A 20,826-nucleotide genomic window follows, 5' to 3' on the forward strand; every position below is an offset into this window, starting at 1 on the left:
ACTTTCAGTTTCAGAAGATGATCTGCAGCTTGTGGAAAATGGCTTTTCAAACCTGCTTGACAGCACCAAACCTGAAAATCTAGGTTTCTGCCTGGTCCAACTTCTTATCGGATACATTTGTAAACTGCCAAATGGGGTTCTAGCATAGCCAGAGTGAAAGTTTGACAATTGAATATGTGAAGCACCTCCCAAGCTACCTAAACGGAGGAAATAGAAAAATTCAGGTTGAAAGATAAATCTCTAAAACTTGACATACATGCTTCACTTAAGGAGATTAAAAAGTTCCTTATAAGAAACTCTATGGAGTGATTTCAGTCAACAAAAACATAGGAACAGAGCAACCTAACAAAAATAGAAAATCAATAGACTAAATAAATTCACAGATTATTTTGAAGAAACATGAATCTCACCATGAGTATGAGCAACAATCCATATTACAATGAGAAGGAAGCATTCGCAAATTAGAAATCCAAGAAACCTCAACTCTACTCGCTAAACTTTATCCCAACTACTTGGTGCTGCCTACACATTTCCTATCTTGCAATTCCACTCTTCAATACTATAGCTTACTGTTGGGAAAACCTTCCCTACCTCCATGACTGTTTTAATGATAACAAACGTGTTGGCACAAGCCACTGTGTATTAATATATCAACAGGTTTGATGATGAAACCAAGAAGATCAAGCCAAGACACTGAAGGGCATAAAACACAAGGATGTTCAAGACAAAGCTTGAAAGATCAAGGCTTTGAAGACACCTCACCATTCTCACTAAAGAATAATTGAAGAATGAAGATTGAAGATTGAAGAACATCAATTGAAGAAATCAAGATGAAGACCTTCATGAAGATGCTCGTGTGCACATTCATAAATACACACACATTTGCATACTTATATTTGCATTTGCATAATATTAATGAAATTGCATTTGCATCATATAGAGACCTTAGGAGGTTGTCATTTGAACCCACATGACCTTAGGAAATGTTGGAAAAAAGTTGGAGCAAAATCCCGCGAAACCCCATAGTCAAAACTATCGGAATCAACCAATACAGAGGAAGGGGACTATGATCCGGTCAACTGGATCTCAGGACCCATTTCATCCGGATGCTGACAGTAGCATTACGGATTCACAGGAACATTCCGTGACTTGGTCCGGTCGACCGGATCAAGTGGGACGATGGTCCGGTCGACCGGACTGCGACCGGATGGAATTTTGCCCTCCAACGACTAGTTTCCAACGGATCTATTTCTCCAACGACTATGATCCAATCGACCGGATCATTCTTCAGGTCGACCGGATGGACTAAAAATAGATCCTTTAGAGCACATTTTGCACATATTTTTAGAGCATTAAATGAACCTATAAATAGAGGACATGTGAGAACTTTTCACTTAACCAATACAGTCCAAAATACTATTCTCATAAAAAGTGAAAAGTTATTGATTGAAGTCTAGTAGTCTCCATCAAGATCATTCAAGATTGACTTCAATACTCAAGACCTTTGCAAGCTTTCATTCTAAAGAGAAGTTCTGAAGAAGGTCAAAACATTGAGCATCATTGCATATCATTCATCACTTGCAAGGAGTACATGTTACACTCCTTGCCTAGGTAATTCTTACATTTTCTTTATTGTATTGTTTATGCTTTTGAGTTAAGAAAGCATTAGTGTGTTAATCTAGACTGTACTTAAATTAATACGTGAGATCCTCTTATCCTGTGAAAAAGATTGTAAAGGTGTTTTTCCCTCCTATTGTACTAAAAGGAAGAAGCTAGTGAAATTCTTTCAAAGTTGAGAGGAGTGGATGCAGGTTGGGTTAGCCGAACCACTATAAATCTTGTGTGTTATTCTCTTTGAGTATTTATTTTTATCTATCTTGTCTTAATTAAAGATTTTTTTTTTTTTCTTTTTGTGAATTAAACATTCCTACTGCTTAAAAAAACAAAAACTTACAAACCAGTTCAAAGTTTGATACCCTAGCATGTGACACTAGGGAGTGTGCTGGTGAAATCAGCCTTCTATGTTGTTTCAATACAGTTACAGACTTAAAAGACGAAATTAAATATTTAATGTCAAACAGCAAATGGTACTGCTCCCACAGCCACAGGTTTTCCTCCGGGCAATTGATCTAACCCTATACCTCCAACAAGTCTGTCCATAAAATGATCTCCATGCAGTCTCTCTTTAGTGCCTTTTCGATCCCTTCTTTAACTCCTCTGAGTTCCGTTTCCTGTGGTGATCCTGTAGAGTTCATACACCAGTCCACAAGTTAATGGTTATAGAAAACAAAGGCTCCCCAACCTCCCTTCTTGGTGGTTGTTCCAAAACTGCCATTCGATACAATTAGAGCGCACTCATTTTTGGCCTGGTTAAGGTAGAATTCCAGGGGGGTTTCTCCTGATTGGGCTGGTTGTCCTCAAGGGAGGGTGCCAGCATGGTCAGGTTAGACCCATCATGATGAAGGATAGCGCAGTCCCTTATCCAAGAAGCTATGTTATACATAATCGAATTGGGAGAACTCTTTCTCTCGAAAAACTACCTCATTTCGATTATGCCAAATGAAGTAAAGAGTTATTGCAGCCACTCCAAGAAAAGTATTTTCCTCGGTTTTGGAAAGGTTAGCAATTAGGTGATTAAAGGCATCAAGAATGTTGTCACCTTGGATATATTCGGTTCGCAGGCCAAGGGGCCCGGCAACCCAGAGTCTCTTGGTGAATTTACAAGATAGAAAAAGGTGCCAAGAAGTTTCAGGTGCAGCCAGACACAAGGGACAGATAGTACAATTTGAGTTTAGCCATCTAAGGTTCCCTCTGGTGGAAACACCACCATGTAGAAATCTCCAAAGGAAGAGTTTAAACTTTGGATGGATTCCCAGCTTCCAAATTATGGTCCAGATTGGTGATCGCCCAAAGTCAGGATAGTTTTGAATATATTTGGTTGCAGCCTTGGTTGAGAAGGCCATGCAGATTCATCGCCCAAATGGGCTTATTTTATTAGGGATAAGTCTAGGGTTGGGATATATATATGTTGGGCCTTTGATCCCAAGGGTTTTCTATGTAATAGGCCACTTTTATGGGCCTAAAATATGAGTATATAGGTTGCATACAGGATTAGCCCAATACTTAGTTTATTTTTATATTTTTTAATTGAACCGGTTTAAATTGGTTGCATCCAATTGGTTCACTTGGTCTAATTTAAGTGAAGTGATCCTATTGGCTAAGAGGTTCTTATATCCTATTGGCTAGTAGGGAATCTTCTTTATTTTAAGTAGTTTAAGTTGTTTTAAGTCATTAGGACTCTATTTTGAGTCTATTTCAGTTTCCTAGTCAGTTTAAGTTAGCTAATAGGTTAAGGATTGGGTTAGACCATTCCTTTTTAGTATCTAAGTCTAATTTTGAGTCTTTTATATAAGGTTGTAAGGGGGCCAAGTATGAAACACGAATTTGATTAATGAAAAGCTTTTATTTGCTGCCATTGCTGCTGCCCTGCTCTGTTAAGTGTTGCTTCTTGTGAGTGTGCATCCTTGTGGTCCTATCAAGGTGGAAAGGGACTGGTGGAATCCGGTTGACTCCTTACGCCGTGACGGCTGGGAGGATCTTCTTCAATTCGAAGGTGGCTCTATCCTTCACATCTGTTCAAGCTGCTGCCAGTGGAATCTCCAGTAAGTTTGACACCCAATTTTTTCTTCTAACCCTCTAATCCTTTCCCCCAATCGATCCCCTTTATTTTTTATTTTAATCCCATAAACCCCAACTCCATTAAACCCTAGATCTTGCTGCCCAGTTTTACAGAATTTTCAAAACACTTAAAACTCTATAATACCTACATTATTAGAGTCCTATATACCTGCCTAGCCATACCCCCTAAGCCCCCCTTCCATTATCCTAACCTAAGCCCTAGATTTGACCTAAAACTGCAATTCTGTCCTACTGAAACTGTAGAACCAACAGCCCCTTTGTTCCTTGTTATTGGTCCTGGTTTAATTGGCTTCTAGTAGGGCTTTACCCTATCTAGAACTACATTACATTGATAGTGGCTGCTCTAAGCATATGACAGCGAATGTAAAGATTTTCATAAAACTGAAAAAATATGATGGAGGATGGGTAACATTTGGAGACAATGGTAAAGGAAAGATTATTGGCATCGGAAACATCGATAACGGAGGTACTACTATCTCAAATGTTTGTCTGGTTAACAAACTTGCCTACAATCTTCTAAGTGTCAGTCAACTCTGTAGTGTTGGCTACAAGGTAAACTTCGATGTATCTTATTGCTTGATTGTAGATGCAAATAACAAAGTAGTGTTGAAAGGATCTAGAAGAAACAACATATACACTTGTGTTATTGATGAAAGCTAACTCTAGCAACACATTCTTAGTCTCACATGATGAATCAAATATATGGCATAGAAAACTTGGTCATATAAATGTCAAATTAATTGAATCTATTGCATCTAAAGAATTAGTTCGAAATTTACCAAAATTAAAATTTGACAAAAATTATTTTTGTGATGCATGTCAAAAGGATAAGCAAGCGAAAGTGTCTCATAAATCAAAAAATATTATTCCTACAAATAGACCTCTTGAATTGTTTCACTTAGATCTTTTTGGTCCTATACCTACTCCAAGTTTGAGTGGTAAAGTATATACTTTTGTTATTGTTGATGACTATTCTAGATATACATGGACTCTATTCCTTAGATACAAAAATGATGCATTTAATGAGTTTATGACCCTATGCAAGAAAATTAAAAAACAAAAAGGTTACTTGGTAACTACCATAAGAAGCGATCATGGTGGTGAGTTTGATAACTCAAACCAATTTGGGAAATTCTGTGATGATGAAGGTATTACTCACAATTTCTCAGCTCCTTGAACTCCTCAATCTAATGAGGTTGTTGACAGAAAAAATAGATCTCTTCAAGAGACTGCCCGAACCATGCTTAGTGAGTATTCCTTACCAAAATACTTTTGGGCTGAAGCTGTAAATATAGCCTGCTATGTTCTGAATCATGTTTTGATCAAAAAATTTGCCAAAAATACCCTATGAATTATATTTTGAAAAGAAACCAAAAGTTGATTATTTTCAGATTTTTTGGTGTAAATATTCTATTTTAAATACAAAAAATTCCAAAAGTAAGTTTGATGAAAAAATCTAATGAAGGCATGTTTTCTTGGGTACTCTAACAACAGTCATGCTTATAAAGTATTCAACAAAGGACCTTGGCTGTGGAGGAATCTATGAATATCAGATTTGATGTATCCCCTCCCAAGGAAAAATACAGACCATTGGTTAATGATGATGATGAGGATGTTGTATCCGAAATCATGAAAAGAGTTGAGACCTCTTCCTTAGAAGAAAATGATAATTCACCCCTAGAATTATCTTAGGACAACTCAATGGAACTACCAAAGGAAATCAGACTTAAAAGAGACCATCCCTTAGAACAAGTCATTGGAGACTTTGAGACTGGTGTTCAAACAAGATCCAGACTCCAAAACACTTGTAATTATGCCGCATTACTATCATTAATTGAACCTAAAAGTACTAAAGAAGTATTATCTGATAATGATTGGATTTTGGCCATGCAAAAGGAATTACTTCAATTCGAAAGAAACAATGTATGGGAACTGTGGAGATTTAAAATTAGGGTAACGCTTGGATGATTAATTATCATCCCAAGCACATCTATTTATAATCATAATGAAACATATAAAATAATTACATGAGCAATGTGGGACTAAACCACAGACAAGACATAATAAAAAAGGGAAAAAGTCCAGAATACCCCCATGGTATTCTGGCCCATATAATCTAACACTCCCCCTAAAGTTGGAGCATATATCATGCATGCCCAACTTGACTAAAATTGGAAGAAACAGCTTGCCACTTAGTCCCTTAGTGAACACATCAACCAGTTGATCAGTAGACTTCACAAAAGGAACACAAATGAGTCCGGCTTCAAGCTTCTCCTTGATGAAATGTCGGTCAACCTCCACATGCTTAGTACGATCATGCTGGACAGGGTTATGAGCAATGCTAATAGCAGCTTTATTGTCACAATAAAGCATCATGGGAAGATGGACAACAACATCGATATCCTGCAATAATCCTCTAAGCCATAGAAGTTCACAAATTCTTTGTGCCATCGCACGAAACTCAGCTTCAGCACTTGACCTTTTCACAACATTCTGCTTTTTGCTACACCATAAGACAAGGTTCCCACCCACAAAGGAACAATAGCTAGAGATAGATTTTCTGTCAATAGAACCAGCCCAATCGGCATCAATATAAGCTTCAATCTTCAAGTGACCATTGGGAGAGAGAAGAATTCCCTTTCTTGGAGCAGACTTCAAATACCGCAAAATACGACGGACTGCATCCATATGTGAGGAATAGGGATCATGTATAAACTGGCTCACCAAACTTACAGCAACGGCGATATCAGATTGTGTGTGAGAGAGGTAGATTAGTTTGCCCACTAATCGCTGATAACAACTTTTGTCAACAGGTTCACCCTCTTTCTCCCTAAGTTTTGTAGTAGCTTCCATAGAAGTATCTGAAGGATGACAACCTAACAGCCCAGTCTCAGTCAATAGATCAAGGATATATTTTCTTTGAGAAAGAAAGATGCCCTTTGAAGATCGAGCAACTTCTATCCCTAGAAAATACTTTAGAGGGCCAAAGATCTTTTACTTCAAACTCACGGCCAAGGAAGAGCTTCAAATTCTTGATAACATCACCATCACTACCAGTGACCACAATATCTTCCACATAGACTATGAGAAGAGTTACCTTGTCACCAACTCGTCTGACAAACAAAGTGTGATCAGCATTACTCTGCTTATAACCTGCTGAAATCATAGCCTTGTGAAATCTGCCAAACCAGGCTCTAAGTGACTGCTTCAACCCATAAAGGGCACGCTTCAATTTACAGACCCTGCCCTTGGTCCTGTCATCAGAGAAGCCTGGTGGAATGTCCATATATACCTCCTCCTCAAGCTCCCCATGGAGGAAGGCATTCTTTACATCTAACTGCTGAAGATCCCACCCCAGATTTACAGCACAAAATAATAATACCCTAACAGTGTTGAGCTTTGCCACTAGTGCAAAGGTCTCCTGATAGTCAACTCCATAAGTTTGAGTAAACCCCTTTGCAACCATACGTGCCTTATATCGATCCACAGAACCATCAGCCTTCTATTTGACCACAAAGACCCATTTACATCCAACTGGTCTTTTCCCTGGAGGAAGAGCCACAAGATCCCATGTATTATTTTTATGTAGTGCTCTCATTTCTTCCAACATTGCTACCTTCCACTTTCCATCTGTAGATGCTTCCTGCCAATTTTTTGGAATCGAAACAAAAGAAAGAGAAGATACAAAAGCACGGAAAGAAGGAGAAAGAGAACTATAAGAAACAACACGAGATATGGGATGTAAAGTGCAAATCCTAGTACCTTTGCGATGAGCAATAGGTAGGTCGGAAGAAGAGGGATTACCAGGAGATGGAAGATCTGGATCTGGAGCCGGCAATTGGATGGGTATTGGTGCTAAAGTGGATTGCAGCTGCCCTCTGTTGGTTCTGCCCCTTGTATAGGTGAGTATGTTAGAGTTGTCAATTCTCTTGTGAAATTCACCAATAGTTCTTTGGACTGGAGTCAGCTCCCTCTGAATAGGAATATTAACAACACTATTTTCTATGGTCTCTCCCTGTAAAGGATTCCTGTTAGGTGAGGGAGGAACAGCCAGAGGAGGTTGGGCATTAATTCAAGTAGGATGGGTAGCATCCAAAGGAGACTGGGCAGCAGTCAAAGGAGGCTGGACAGCAACTATAGGTAGTGGTAAAAGAGGCTGGGCAGCAGCCGTGGGTGGTGGTAAAGGAGGCTGGGCAGCAGCCAGAGGAACCTCCAAGGGAGGAATCTCAAAAGACACATCTTCACTAGAACTCTCCCTCTGAAGAGGTGGTGAAGAATAATAAGAAAGGGTCTCATGAAAAACAACATCCATACTAACCAAGGTAAGGCGGGAAGGGGGCTGGTAACACTTATAACCTTTCTGGGTTGGAGAATAACCCAAGAAAATACAACAGAACCCCCTAGGTTCAAGTTTGCCTGGAGATCTGGTATCTCTAGCATAACACACACAACCAAATACTTTAGGAGGCACAATAAAGGAGGAATGTCCCAATAAAACATCAGCGGGGCTACGGGAATTAAGAACTCGAGAAGGTAACCTATTGATGTGATAAACTGCAGTGAGAACATCCCCCCAATATTGAGATGGGACATTCCTCGCAAACATCAAAGCCCTGGCCATTTCCAACAAGTGGCGATTAGAAACCCTAGATTGATATCGTCAGGGTTTTGAAAAGAAACCCTGAATTGCTGAAATCGATGAAGGAAATAAGAAGCCAAAAAACTGCAGGGAAGTGGTTGCAACTGAAGTCGAGGGACCCTCTATGATAGAAGAAATACCCTGCAAAAAATCAGAACCAATAGGCAGCAGCAACCCCAAGATCGATAGGTGTCAGGATTTTGGAAAAAAACCTTGTGATGGTGGAATCGATCTTAAGGAGGTCTTCAAATCTGTTAGATAAGAATTGAACCAATAAAAGAGCAATCCTGCTGCAGGTTGTGGCCTGCAAAGAGAGGAGTTGATTCCTTGTAAGTGTAGTAGAAGCAATCCCCCAAGAAACTGAAAATCCAAATATCGCAGGCAGGTGTGGCTGGTTCCTATCGAGCAGAATTATGTAGCATTATAATGAGGTAATGGGGGCAGCAACTGGATCGAATGATCACCTCATCAGTGCTGCCCTATGTGAGAATGGAGAACAAGGGAGAAGAGAGAGAAGAGGAGAAAATCGAGAGAGAGAGAGAGAGAGAGAGAAACTGAAATTTGAAGGGGGGTGGTCCCTAATTCGAAATCTGCTTTAATACCATTTAGAGAGATTTAAAATTAGGGTAAGGCTTGGATGATTAATTATCATCCAAAGCACATCTATTTATAATCATAATGAAACATATAAAATAATTACATGAGCAATGTGGGACTAAACCACATACAAGACATAATAAATAAGGGAAAAAGTCCAGAATACCCCCACGATATTCTGGCCCATATAATCTAACAGGAACTTGTGCCAAAACCCAAGAATAAATCTATCATTGGTACTAAGTGGGTTTTCAAAAATAAGCTTGATGAAAATGGAACTGTGGTTAGAAATAAGGTAAGACTAGTTGCCCAAGGCTATAATCAGCAAGAGGGAATCGACTTCAACGAAACGTATGCCCTTGTTGCTCGATTAGAAGCCATAAGGATGCTACTAGCCTTCACTTGTCATAAAAATTTCAAGGTCTATCGAATGGATGTCAAGAGTGCTTTCTTAAACAGTTGCTGAAGAAGTTTTTGTTTCTCAACCCCCAAGTTTTGAAAATCCTTCTTTTCCATCTCATGTTTTCAAATTAAAGAAAGCCTTGTATGGACTTAGGCCAGTCCCTAGAGCATGGTATGATAGATTAAAAACTTTCTTAATTGAGAATGCATATACTATTGATAAGGTAGACACAACATTGTTTGTTAAACATAATGGCTCAAATTTGATTATGGTTCAAATATATGTAGATGATATCATTTTTTGTGCTACTGATAAATCTTTATGCCTTGAATTTAGCAACTGTATGAAAAATGAATTTGAGATGAGTTTAATGGGTGAACTAAATTTCTTCTTAGGACTTCAAATTAAACAAACCAAAAATGGAATTTTCATTACTCAGTCTAAATTTATTATGGAACTATTGAAGAAATTTGATATAAATTCTCAAAAATCATCTAGCACTCCCATGAGCACATTAATCACCTTATCAAAAGATGAGCATGGAACTCCTTTTGATCCCACTCATTATCGAGGTATGATTGGAAGCTTATTGTATTTAACTGCAAGTAGACCAGACATTATGTTTAGTGTTTGTGCATGTGCAAGATTCCAAGCTAGTCCTATGCAATCTCATGCTAGCACAGTTAAGCGTATTTTCAAATATTTAAAAGGTACTATTAATGTAGGACTTTGGTACCCTATACATAATAATTTTGATTTACTTAGCTTTTCTGATGCTGATTTTGCTGGCTGTCATATTGATCGCAAGAGCACTAGTGGAACTTATCACTTTCTCGAATCATGTCTTGTCTCTTGGTTCAGTAAGAAACAGAACTGTGTTGCACTCTCCAATACCGAAGCTGAGTACATTGCAGTAGGTAGGTGTTGTGCATAAATCCTATGGATGCGCCAGACTCTCCCTGATTATGGGATAAGTTTCGGCACTTCAAAAATCCTCTATGATAGTACAAATGCTATTAATCTCAGCAAAAATCTTATTCTTCACTTCTTCGTGACACTACTCAGAAGGGCGAAATTATCCTTGAACATATCGACACTACTAGGCAAGTCTCGGACATTTTCACTAAACCTCTACCCGAAGAAAGATTTTGTACTCTTCGTGGAGAGTTGGGTATTTGTAACCCATTTGAATGAGCTTATCCCTTTGAATCTGCCAAAATCGGACAATCCATTCAATCCAAGGTCGGCTGACTTGAAAATTCAAAATTTCAAGTCCTCTGGTCGACCGGATCGCGGACAGAGGGCTTTTTAACCTAGTCTGTGGCTCATTTTTCTCATCCTATCTTCACTCAAACCTTCTCCTCTCTTCTCCAAAACCTTTCTTTTGGGTTTTTAGGGCAAAACCTGGTGAATTCCTGCAGTTTTGAAGATTACATCATAGTTTCATCCCTAAATCTTCAAGTTTTTCCCTCATTTTCCTCCTCCTTTGTCCAAAATCTCTCAAAACCCAATTTTACAAAACCCTAACTTCTCAAATGGCACACAAAGGAGAGTCTTCAAGAAAGAGAAAGAGTGTGGCTTCCAAGAAGGATCAATTTGGTGGAAACTTGTTCATCTCCAAAGAAGCTTCCATCTTTTGGGCTATCTTCTCAAAGAAGAAACTCATTAAGGAGAAATTTGTAAGTGTTTTTCAACTAAATAGTGTCCTTCCTTCTGAGATTCATACTCCTTTTGAAATGTTGGGATGGGATGCTATCCTTTATCCTCAAGAACTTCCTTTTCCCAGACTTGTTCAACTCTTCTATTGTAATCTTAGAGTTGTGGGTGATGATGAAGGATATACTATCACCTCTTATGTCAAGGGGAAAGAAATTATTTTTGATATGGATGATCTTGCCCAAATCATTGGTGTTAATGACCTGGGTGACCAAAAATATCTCAGAACCAAAACTCGCCCTGATGACTTCATGAATGTCCATGAGGTTTATGGATCTATTTTTAAGGATTATCAAGGAGAACCCAAGGGACTGACTGCTATTCAGCTTCATGACATTGCTAGAGTTGTTAATCTCATTTTTACCTACAATATACTTCCTACTGGTGGACACAAGGATGCAGTGAATCATTTTCAAGCCTATCTTATTTGGAGCATTGCTACCTCCAATCAAATTAGTCTTCCTTACATTATTATGAGAACAATGGAAATTGCCACTGAGAAAGACCACAAGGGAGGCCTTCCCTACTGTCGTTTCTTAACCATTATCTTCAAGCACTTTGAGGTAGACTTCTTTGAAGAAATTTCTGCTACAAAACCATGTGCTATTGACTCCTCTACCTTGAAGAAGATGGGTATTCCTTTTGACTCATCTGCTCCTCTTCCTCCTCGCCAAGCAAGGCACAAGCGGGCCTCAGAACCCATCATTGACAGTGAAGATGAAGACGAAGATCAAGATGAAGATGCTGGTGGTGACTACGTCACAAGGACAGAATTTGCTGCATTTCAAGAGAAGCTGGACACCCGCCTTCAGGGATTTGATGATCCGTTTGGTGCACTTCGTGGTGAGAACAGGGAGATCATGACTCACCTACAGATGCTCACTCAGCATTTTCGCCTGACTCCTCTACCTCCACCTCCTACACATGATTAGTTTCTTTGTTTTTAATCTGTTTTTTCAAGATAGTGTGTACTCTCTTTTGAACTTCTAAGTTACTTGTTTAGGCTGTCTAAACTTTAAACTACTGGTTTTATGATGTATGACTTTAAAGCTTATTTGGTGTGACGCATACTCTTAAGGGGACTATGATTAATACTTATGCTTATAGTTATGCTTAATATTGTTGATAATTTTTCCATTATAATTGTAGCATAAGATTCTTTGATGCAGGGAGAGTTTTTTTCTCTACTCCTTTTTGTTGTTGACAAAAGGGGGAGAAAGTTGAAGTTTTATGATTTGGATTAACTTTTGGGGGAGAAAGAAAATGAACTAAAAAGTTCACTGCTGTATGAATGAAAAAAAACTCCTGGAAAGCTCAATCATACAAGATAATCAGCCAAATAAAAGTTAGCAAAAGGGGATCAAGGAAGAAGCTGAAAGGACTTACACTTTTAATTGCTTCAAAAGGAGAGTCCCAATGATGATTAAATAGGGGTCTTCACTGTATCAGCGAATGAGAAGGAGGATCATTAAAGTCTGGCATGCTTAGAACCTATCCATAGCAAGCAAAACGATGGCAAGAGTGGAAGATAACCATGCAAGTAATGATGCTTCTTGCTTAGAAACGAGAACTGATAAGGATATGAAGAGTCCCTTAAGAGGGATAATCAGTAAGTTGTGAAGATCAGGGGGAGGGGAGATAACTGGTTGCCTAAGAATCAGGTGATTCAGGCAGCAAAATCGGCCGTCTCAGGGAAGCCTAGGGGACTCCGTCCCACTATCACCCACTTGCTTTTGCTTTATCTACTAACTTTGGACCTAAAACTCACCATGAGGTGTTTTCTCACCCTGATTGGAAGGCTCCCATGGATACCGAAATGGATGTTTCATTATCTAGAAATACTTGGACTCTGGTTTCCTTACCTACTGGAAATGATCTTGTTAAGTGTCGGTGGGTTTATACTATCAAATACAATTCGGATGGTTCTATTGAGCAGTTAAAGGCCCGCTTGATTACTAAAGGCTATTCTCAAACGTATGGTGTTGAGTACTTTGAGACTTTCTCTCATGTTGTCTGCCTGAATTTTGCCCATACCATTATTTCTCTAACTGTTAATTTCGACTGGCCCTTATAGCAGATGGATATCAAAAATGCTTTTTTCTATTGTGATCTTCAAGAGGAAGTTTATATGGAGCAACCTTCAGGGTATGTGGCTCATGGGCAGAATTCTACCAAGGTTTGCAAGCTTCGTAAGGCAATTTATGGGTTGAAACAATCTCCAAGAGCATAGTTTGTCTCACTATGTTATTCTGATCATTTCCGTTTTTGTTCATCGTCAGAGTTCCAAGGTGGTTGTGATGGTAGCCTATGCGGATGATATTATTATATTCGATAATGATGTTTCTGGTATTGCTCAAGTTAAATCATACCTTCATTAGAATTTTCAGATGAAAGACTTGGGTGTTCTCAAGTATTTCCTTGGAATTGAAGTCTTACGAAGCAAGAAAGATGTTAGCTTATCTCAAAGGAAATATGTCATTGACCTTCTAACTGACACTAGAATGCTTGCTTCCAAAACAGTAGATCCTCCCATGGATCCCCATCAAAAGCTTGGGTGTATTGAGAGCAAGGTTTAAAATCTCGTCTCATCTCGCCATTTCAGGCTGGTCGAGATTTCCGAAATATCCGAAATTTTGCCAAAATATGGTATTTTTTCTGACATATTTCAGTACTCCATCTCGATAGGTTTTTGGCCATTATAAGGTCCGATACTTCATGTACACCCTTATTTAAGCTAAATAAACACATTTAAACCTTCATATTGCAAAAAAATGAACCCAAAATGGTGTTTTGGGTTTGCACCCTTGATTGACAGTATACAGTCGGACCCTGATGTATAAATAGTTAAATACACACTATTTAATAAAATATACCAAAATTTCATGTATAAATAGTTAAATACACACTATTTAATAAAATATACCAAAATTTCATGAAATTTCGACGAAATATACTGAAATTTGAACATTTTTCATTTCGGAAGCCCATCTCGTCTTGGTAGTGTTGAAATATACCGAAATTTCTGCGATATGTCGCGAAATTTTGAACCACAATTGAGAGTGATGATTTTTCAAATGTTCATCGGTATGGAAGGTTGGTTGGGAAACTCATTTATCTTATTGTCATCTGCCTAGATATATCTTTTGCCATTGGAGCTATTAGTCAGTTCATACAACATCCAAAGAAAATTCATTGGGATGTTGCTTGTCGTGTGTTGCGAGATCTAAAAGATGCTCTTGGTAAGGGTTATTTATCGACCTAACCGACATACTAATCTGGTTAGGTTTTCTAATGCTGATTAGGCCGATGCTGATGATGATAGGCGTTCTACTACTGGTTATTGTACCTTTGTGGGTGGTACTTTGGTCAGCTAGAAAAGCAAGAAACAAACTATTGTTGCTCGATCAAGCGCAGAGGCTAAATATCGGGCAATGGCACATACTCCAACTGAGTTGATGTGGGAAAAGTCATTGCTCCAGGAGTTGGGATTTCCTATCTCTCAACCTATGAAGATGTTTTGTGATAATCAAGCCGCTATTTACATTGCATGTAATCCAGTATTTCATGATAGGAGTAAGCACATTGAGGTTGATTGTCACTTTGTTCAGGATGTTGTTATGAAGAAGTTGATTTCTACTCCGTTTGTTTCCACTACCAATCAACTTGGTGATATGTTTACTAAGCCACTGTTTGGACCTGCCTTTTGTCGGAGTTGTTCCAAGCTGGGTCTGGTGATTTGTATACTCCAGCTTGAGGGGAAGTGTTGAAGTATATCGAGCAGCATATAGGAGAAGGGAATTTCGATTAGAATAGTGAGTATTCTAATCGAGATTCCCTCCTATGTGTCTCTTGCTATATTGTAATTAGGATTGCTTAGTCCTAGTTTATATTTTCAAGTTTGTGTTGGTTTAGGATTAGTTTCTGTTTTAGTTTCTATTTTCATATGGTAACTAGGATTCCTAATATGATTAGGAATCCCAACCCCTTTGGCTGTAATCTGATTTATATAAATAAAGGCTTTGTGAGGGAGGTTGTCAAGTGCGATCCACCTGACAGTACCCTCTTCTCCCACTTACTCTCTTCTCTGCCATTCTCGGTTCTAGTTTTCTAGAAGTGTATTCTGCTACAGGCTTGATATTGAGATAGAGGGTATTACAAAATATTTTTTAAAAAATCAGAAATTTGGGAACTAAGCCTTTACATGGATTTTTACCACTTTGAAAGGATGTAAAGGGGTAAATTTTATACAGGGTGGCTGGAACAGGTTTCCGTTCGAAGGAAATTATAGTCACCAAGAATGAAACCTCCAGCTTGTGGTTATCAAGAATTTCAGCTCCTTGGCTGGCAGTGGGCAAGGTTTGATGATCGGGTAGGCTATGGAATTTGCAGAAATAACATATACAAGAAAATAGAAGAAGATTAGAAGAATAAACTAGGACCTAGGTAATTACACCTAGAATTTTAGACCAACAAACACCACACTAAAATAGAAGCAATCACATGTCAACACACAAGCTGCTAGACTTCTATGAATTTCAGATGAATCTCAATTGAAAACAAATCTCTTATTGCAGATCAGAATTGGTGTTAGGTACCTATACTCGAATTCAATTTATTTAACAATAACAACTACTAAAACATTCATAGTAAAGAACCTACTAGTAAGACAAACAAAAAGGAACTAGAACCTTATCATAGGACCATAAATAAACAACATAGACAAGTATAATAAAAAAAAAAACACTAATAATTTCTAAAAATCCTAAACCAGAAAAACTGTTTCACAAATGCAGCGTGCCCAGTATTGAGTTAAGATCCTAGTTGAACATACATCATCACAATGCTGCCAAATAAAAATAAATTGTGCTGCATAATGGCATCAGAATAAAAGTGAAAATGCTTTCTTCTACAGACTTTGAAGGACATCATTCTGAACTGTAAATTTCAACTTTAGACTTCATTTTTCATCTATAGCCCTAATCTCCTGCTCTAAAATGTAAACCTAGTCTTCTCAAATCTCCTTTTACAAAAAACCTAAATTAAATCTTACAAAACCTTAACGGATATGTTGTCCAAATTCCAAATCCACCATCCCTGGATCAATATTAAATCATAAACTTACGTCCAATTCGATAAACTCACCGAGACAGATTCCCATTGTTGGTCCCATCCCCTGACTCCTCTTTTTTTTCTTAACAGTCCTCATTGAAGTACACAAATAAACAAAAAAATTTGTCTGTCTCATCCACATGATCACATCATGTAATCTGCCAGTGCTTTCACACTGCTAGTCCTAACTCCAGAGTACTGGTGACATGTGGGTTGCTGGGTGGGCTAAGCCCGAAGTATGTTTATATTACCAACTCAAATCTGTCTATAATAAAGGAAAGGACAAGCCTGGAATATATTAATCAGGCAGGTTACAACAGGTTCAGTGGCATGTTAAAATTACAGGGGTTGTCAGGTCTCGGTGGGAAAGCTAAATGAACAAGAGGGTAGACCAGAAATGACTGGAAGATATGGATAAGTTTTGGTTAACAACAAATATGACTTTAGCTAGAGTTGAATAGTGGATCAGGATTTTTCTAGCAGAACCCATGAGGTGAATTCATTGTGTTGAGCTAGGATGTAAAGGCCAAATGCTGAACCATTCTTGCCCATCTATTAAAAGTCTGGTAAGGGAAAACTGGCAAACCCAATCCCAACCTAGTCACTAATCAATCTATACTCAGGCATTGTGAGCTGCACTAGAATTGCCACAGTGCCACCCTAATCCCAAGTCAAAAGGAGGATGTATGCATCAAGTTGGTAGTTGGCATTTGGAAAAGCAATCACCTGAACTTTTTGCCATTCTCTTGAAAAATTGGTATTTCAACCTAGTTGAAATGGCAGAAATAGACTCATCTAACCAACCCCAGGTAGCTGGGGTAAGGCTTAGTTAGTTATGTTGAGTTTTCATACACATGCCTTACCTACCCAAAGATTCCTTTTGTCATGTCAGAGATATGCTACTCGAGGATGCAAGTTACTTATTCCTTCATCTTTTTTCCAATAGAAATCCATAACTGGTAGAAGGAAAAAAAATTAGAACTCAAATTGGCTAGAACTAAAAGAGTATGGGGCAGACCTAAAATGACCTTAAGAGAAGTGGTGAGGAAAGACATGCATAGCTTAGGCCTTGTATCAAGTATGACCTTTAATAGAGCTGATTGGAGGGTAACGATCCATGTAACTGACCCCATTTAGTTGGGATAAAGGCTGAGTTGTTGTTGTAAATTGGCTGGACTTCTATTAGCATGACAGAAGCATGGGCCCTTCAATCTCTTGTAAAGTTGATGAAATCATTTTTAATTTGCCATAATGTGTGATTGTAGGGACAGGTCTGGGAAATAGAGGCCATTATCAAGGATGATAGACATTTACTGGGTATATTGGTTTCCTTCCATCCTGTATTATAATTTTATTCAGAATATCAGTTGACATATTGTTAGTTCACAAATTAGCAGCTTTCCTTTCAAATCCCATAGCAAGACACTATAGATTCAGATCAACCGCATGGTGATGCCTGTTAAATGTAATAAGATAAATTAATTTAAGTGAGAATGGATAGAGGAAATACATCACATAATAGGAAAATTACACCCTCATCTCCAGTGTGGAAGCTTCTTACTCCAATAAGCCAATATTGAATATAGCCTTAAAGTAGTTTAGTGATGAAGATCATGTGTTATCTGTTTACATTCCATCTCTAAAACAAAAGCAACACTGGGTTTTTATTTTGATGGGCCTACAAAAACATAGGGATAGGGGTACCCTCTATAGCATTCTCAATTCTACTCAGCCACTGTTCTTTGATACAAAGTAACTCTACCAGACAAAGTCAAATAAACAAGACTTTTCTAAATTTTACATCTAACAAAAATTCCAAGTAGTACTTCAAAATTTTCAGATTATGGGGGAAACTGCCAGAGGCCCCACTTCCTTATGCATGAAGATCACAATCTATCTTCGTATACCCCTCCCCCACATTTTCTAAAATAAAATGTATACACAAAGAAGCTCATCAATTTGTAATCCAGAAAACCGGATTCCTTTCTTCCATTACCAGATAAATAAAATGGAAACAAAAGGGCAATCAAATAATTGCACATTGGAAAATGAGAATTTAAAGCTCATTTACTACATCATAATGAACCACTGAGAGAGAGAGAGAGAGTTACATGCAGCCATCGGAGGCGTAGGTAGACCTCTGAGGACAGGAAGAAGCCTAACAGGGCCCAGGAAACAGATTAATCAAACCTAGGCAAAGCAGCTGATCCTTGAAACTTCGGAAATTAAAGAAAGATTTAATAATACGAAGAAAATCTGAAATAATAAAAATATTCAACAAAATACAAGCGGTTATCTACTTTGGTGACCTAATATATTCTGTTATCAGCAGAATCAGCACAATAACGGTAAAACAGAGAAGGAACAGCAAGCACCAAGTATGTTTTACAGTTTTACAGTTTTGCAGTTTTACAGTTTTACTGGAACCAATTGTTAACGATTGCTCTTACTGTTCATTTACCGAAAATACCCTTGGATCGTTAGGGTTTTGAGAGGCTTGGCCAGGGCTCGGTTCAGCCTTGTTAAGCCCGACAAACGTGTTGGAATGTTGTTGGTATTCTCAAGGGCCAACACGTTTGTTAGGTTTTTTTTTTTTGGTTAAAGTTTGTTAGGTTCATTAACGACTTCATCCTATTTTTTTTGGGTGAAGTATACGTATCCCCGTATAATGCACCCAATATTTCTCGTACCCCCTAAGGGTCTGAAAAGTCCACGTATCACCCCTTAATACTCCATGTACCATCCCTGTTTTACATCCCTAATGCCAGATAGGTCCAAACTGTTAAGTACCACCGTTAAGTGCTAAAAACTTGACCAATTTACCCTTTGTTCCATTTTTATAAATTTGAAAAGACTTAATTACCCTCACTTAGGTATTGCCCTAAATTAATTGGAAAAGACCATTTTACCCTTTGTTATATTTTTATAAATATGAAAAGACCTAATCGCCCTCACTTATGAATTACCCTAACCTAATTGGAAAAGACCATTTTACCCCTACCTATTTGTTCTTAAAAACCAACCCAACCCAACCTAATATTACCGTTGCATATCCAGTGGAGAGAGAAATGAAAAGCTTGGGAGGAGAACCTGCTGCTCCAGCGAGGCGTCCAGCTCCTTGCTCCCTGCTCCGGCCACTTCCTTCCTTCTCCGGCGACGATCTAGGCCTGCAGGTAACTTCTTCTCAGCTTCTCCTTCTTCTACTTCTTCTATGCTCTTTCTTCTCTGCTCCTTCTTTGTTTCTTCTTTTGCTTCGTCTCTGTTTCTTCTTCTGTTTCGTCTTTGTTCCTTCTTCTGGTTCTTTTCTGTTCCATCGTTCTCTGCTCCTTCTTTTGCTTTTCTCCTTCTGATTTCCTTGTTGAACCTAAAACAAGTGATTGATCCTAACGACTCTATCGAATCAAAACGATTGATTCTGCAACCTGAATTGAATCGAACCCTAATCATTTTGGTTTTTCGAATTGGGGTTTTATGTAACTGATAGATCCTAAAACGAGCTAGACTAGCCAGGTTGTGCAACTACGTTAGTTTAAATTGGCAGAAATTAACTGGGAGGGTTATTAAATTTACTTCATTGACATTCATACTTCTATATCTCTCTTCCTTTCCCTCCCCACTCCCCTACCCCCCAAGTTTCTCATACTTGATAATTTACTATTCCCTAAGTTAGAAACATATTTTATTAAAAGTTGTAAATGAGGAGACTGCAGAGAGGGCCAAGGCCTGAAAACAGAACAAAGAGTAGCAACTGTAGATTATGGAAAGCAGGAACATGGTGATTGTCCATCATAGGACCTAGACGGGACCTTTGAGATCTCCTTGACACTTCCAATAGCTGTCTAGAGTTGCCTTTAAGCCAAATATGATGGGATCTAGTTTCTTGGACAAAATGGTTCCCTCTCTGGAAAAAATACATTTTCCCACTGTCACCAAGCATCTGTCCTGCCACTCAGTCTTTGCCTTTAGAGGTTTGCTGTTGGAGGACAAAATGGTTCCCTCTTTATTTGTACTATTTGTGTATATTTTTACACCTGTATAGTTATTATGGATTTACTTGCTAGGCTTTTCTAGAAGGTTACCCTCACCACTTTTCAGATTAACAATGAATGCGAACCTGGATGTGAAGATGTACTAGAGAAAAAGGTCTAAGAGGACGAGACGTTTGGATTAAAAGAGGACAATTACTATTAAAAATTTTACACTTTGTTTCAATTTTAGAAGAACTTATAATTTGTTTGAGTTTAATTTAATTTTGGAGATTGTAACTTTTATTTCATAATTTTAAGTTTAATTTAGAAGTTGTAATATTTTAGTTTAACTACCCTACTTTAGTTGAACTCTTAATTTATACATTTTAGACATATGTTTGTATTTTTGTTCTACTTCGATTCATATCTCCTGAACATAAACGATCTTGTGGATCGTCAATGTCCCTAAACCACGAGGATGGTTTTGGGGACGTTACATTATGTCTAGTAGTTACCAAACAGTTTTTCAGTTTTGATCCAAATGGGTTTCAGTAATGATTTTTTTTTTAAAAGTGCATATCTTTGTAACCAAGTAAGTTACAAACAGACATTATAACCAGACATTTTTTACCCTTTATGCAATGATATGACAATATAATAATAAGGGTAATATTGTAATTTTGCAAATGTGGAGA

General features: G+C 38.1%; 1 protein-coding gene across 1 annotated transcript in view; it reads right to left on the reverse strand.

Annotated features, from left to right (window-relative positions):
* LOC122638276 (biotin carboxyl carrier protein of acetyl-CoA carboxylase) overlaps positions 1-18,477 on the reverse strand; it is a 40,197-nt gene extending 21,720 nt beyond the window's left edge. Inside the window, exons 1-2 of the mRNA XM_043831160.1 lie at positions 18,275-18,477; positions 3-197 (exon numbers count right to left, since the gene is read on the reverse strand). Of these exons, the coding sequence (XP_043687095.1) occupies positions 3-197; positions 18,275-18,284 (205 nt within the window). The 5' untranslated portion in view covers positions 18,285-18,477. The remainder of the gene's footprint in view (positions 1-2; positions 198-18,274) is intronic.
* Positions 18,478-20,826: the final 2,349 nt, after the last annotated feature.

The sequence above is a fragment of the Telopea speciosissima genome, chromosome 8 (assembly GCF_018873765.1).
Source record: "Telopea speciosissima isolate NSW1024214 ecotype Mountain lineage chromosome 8, Tspe_v1, whole genome shotgun sequence".
NCBI classification, from domain to species: Eukaryota; Viridiplantae; Streptophyta; class Magnoliopsida; order Proteales; family Proteaceae; genus Telopea; species Telopea speciosissima.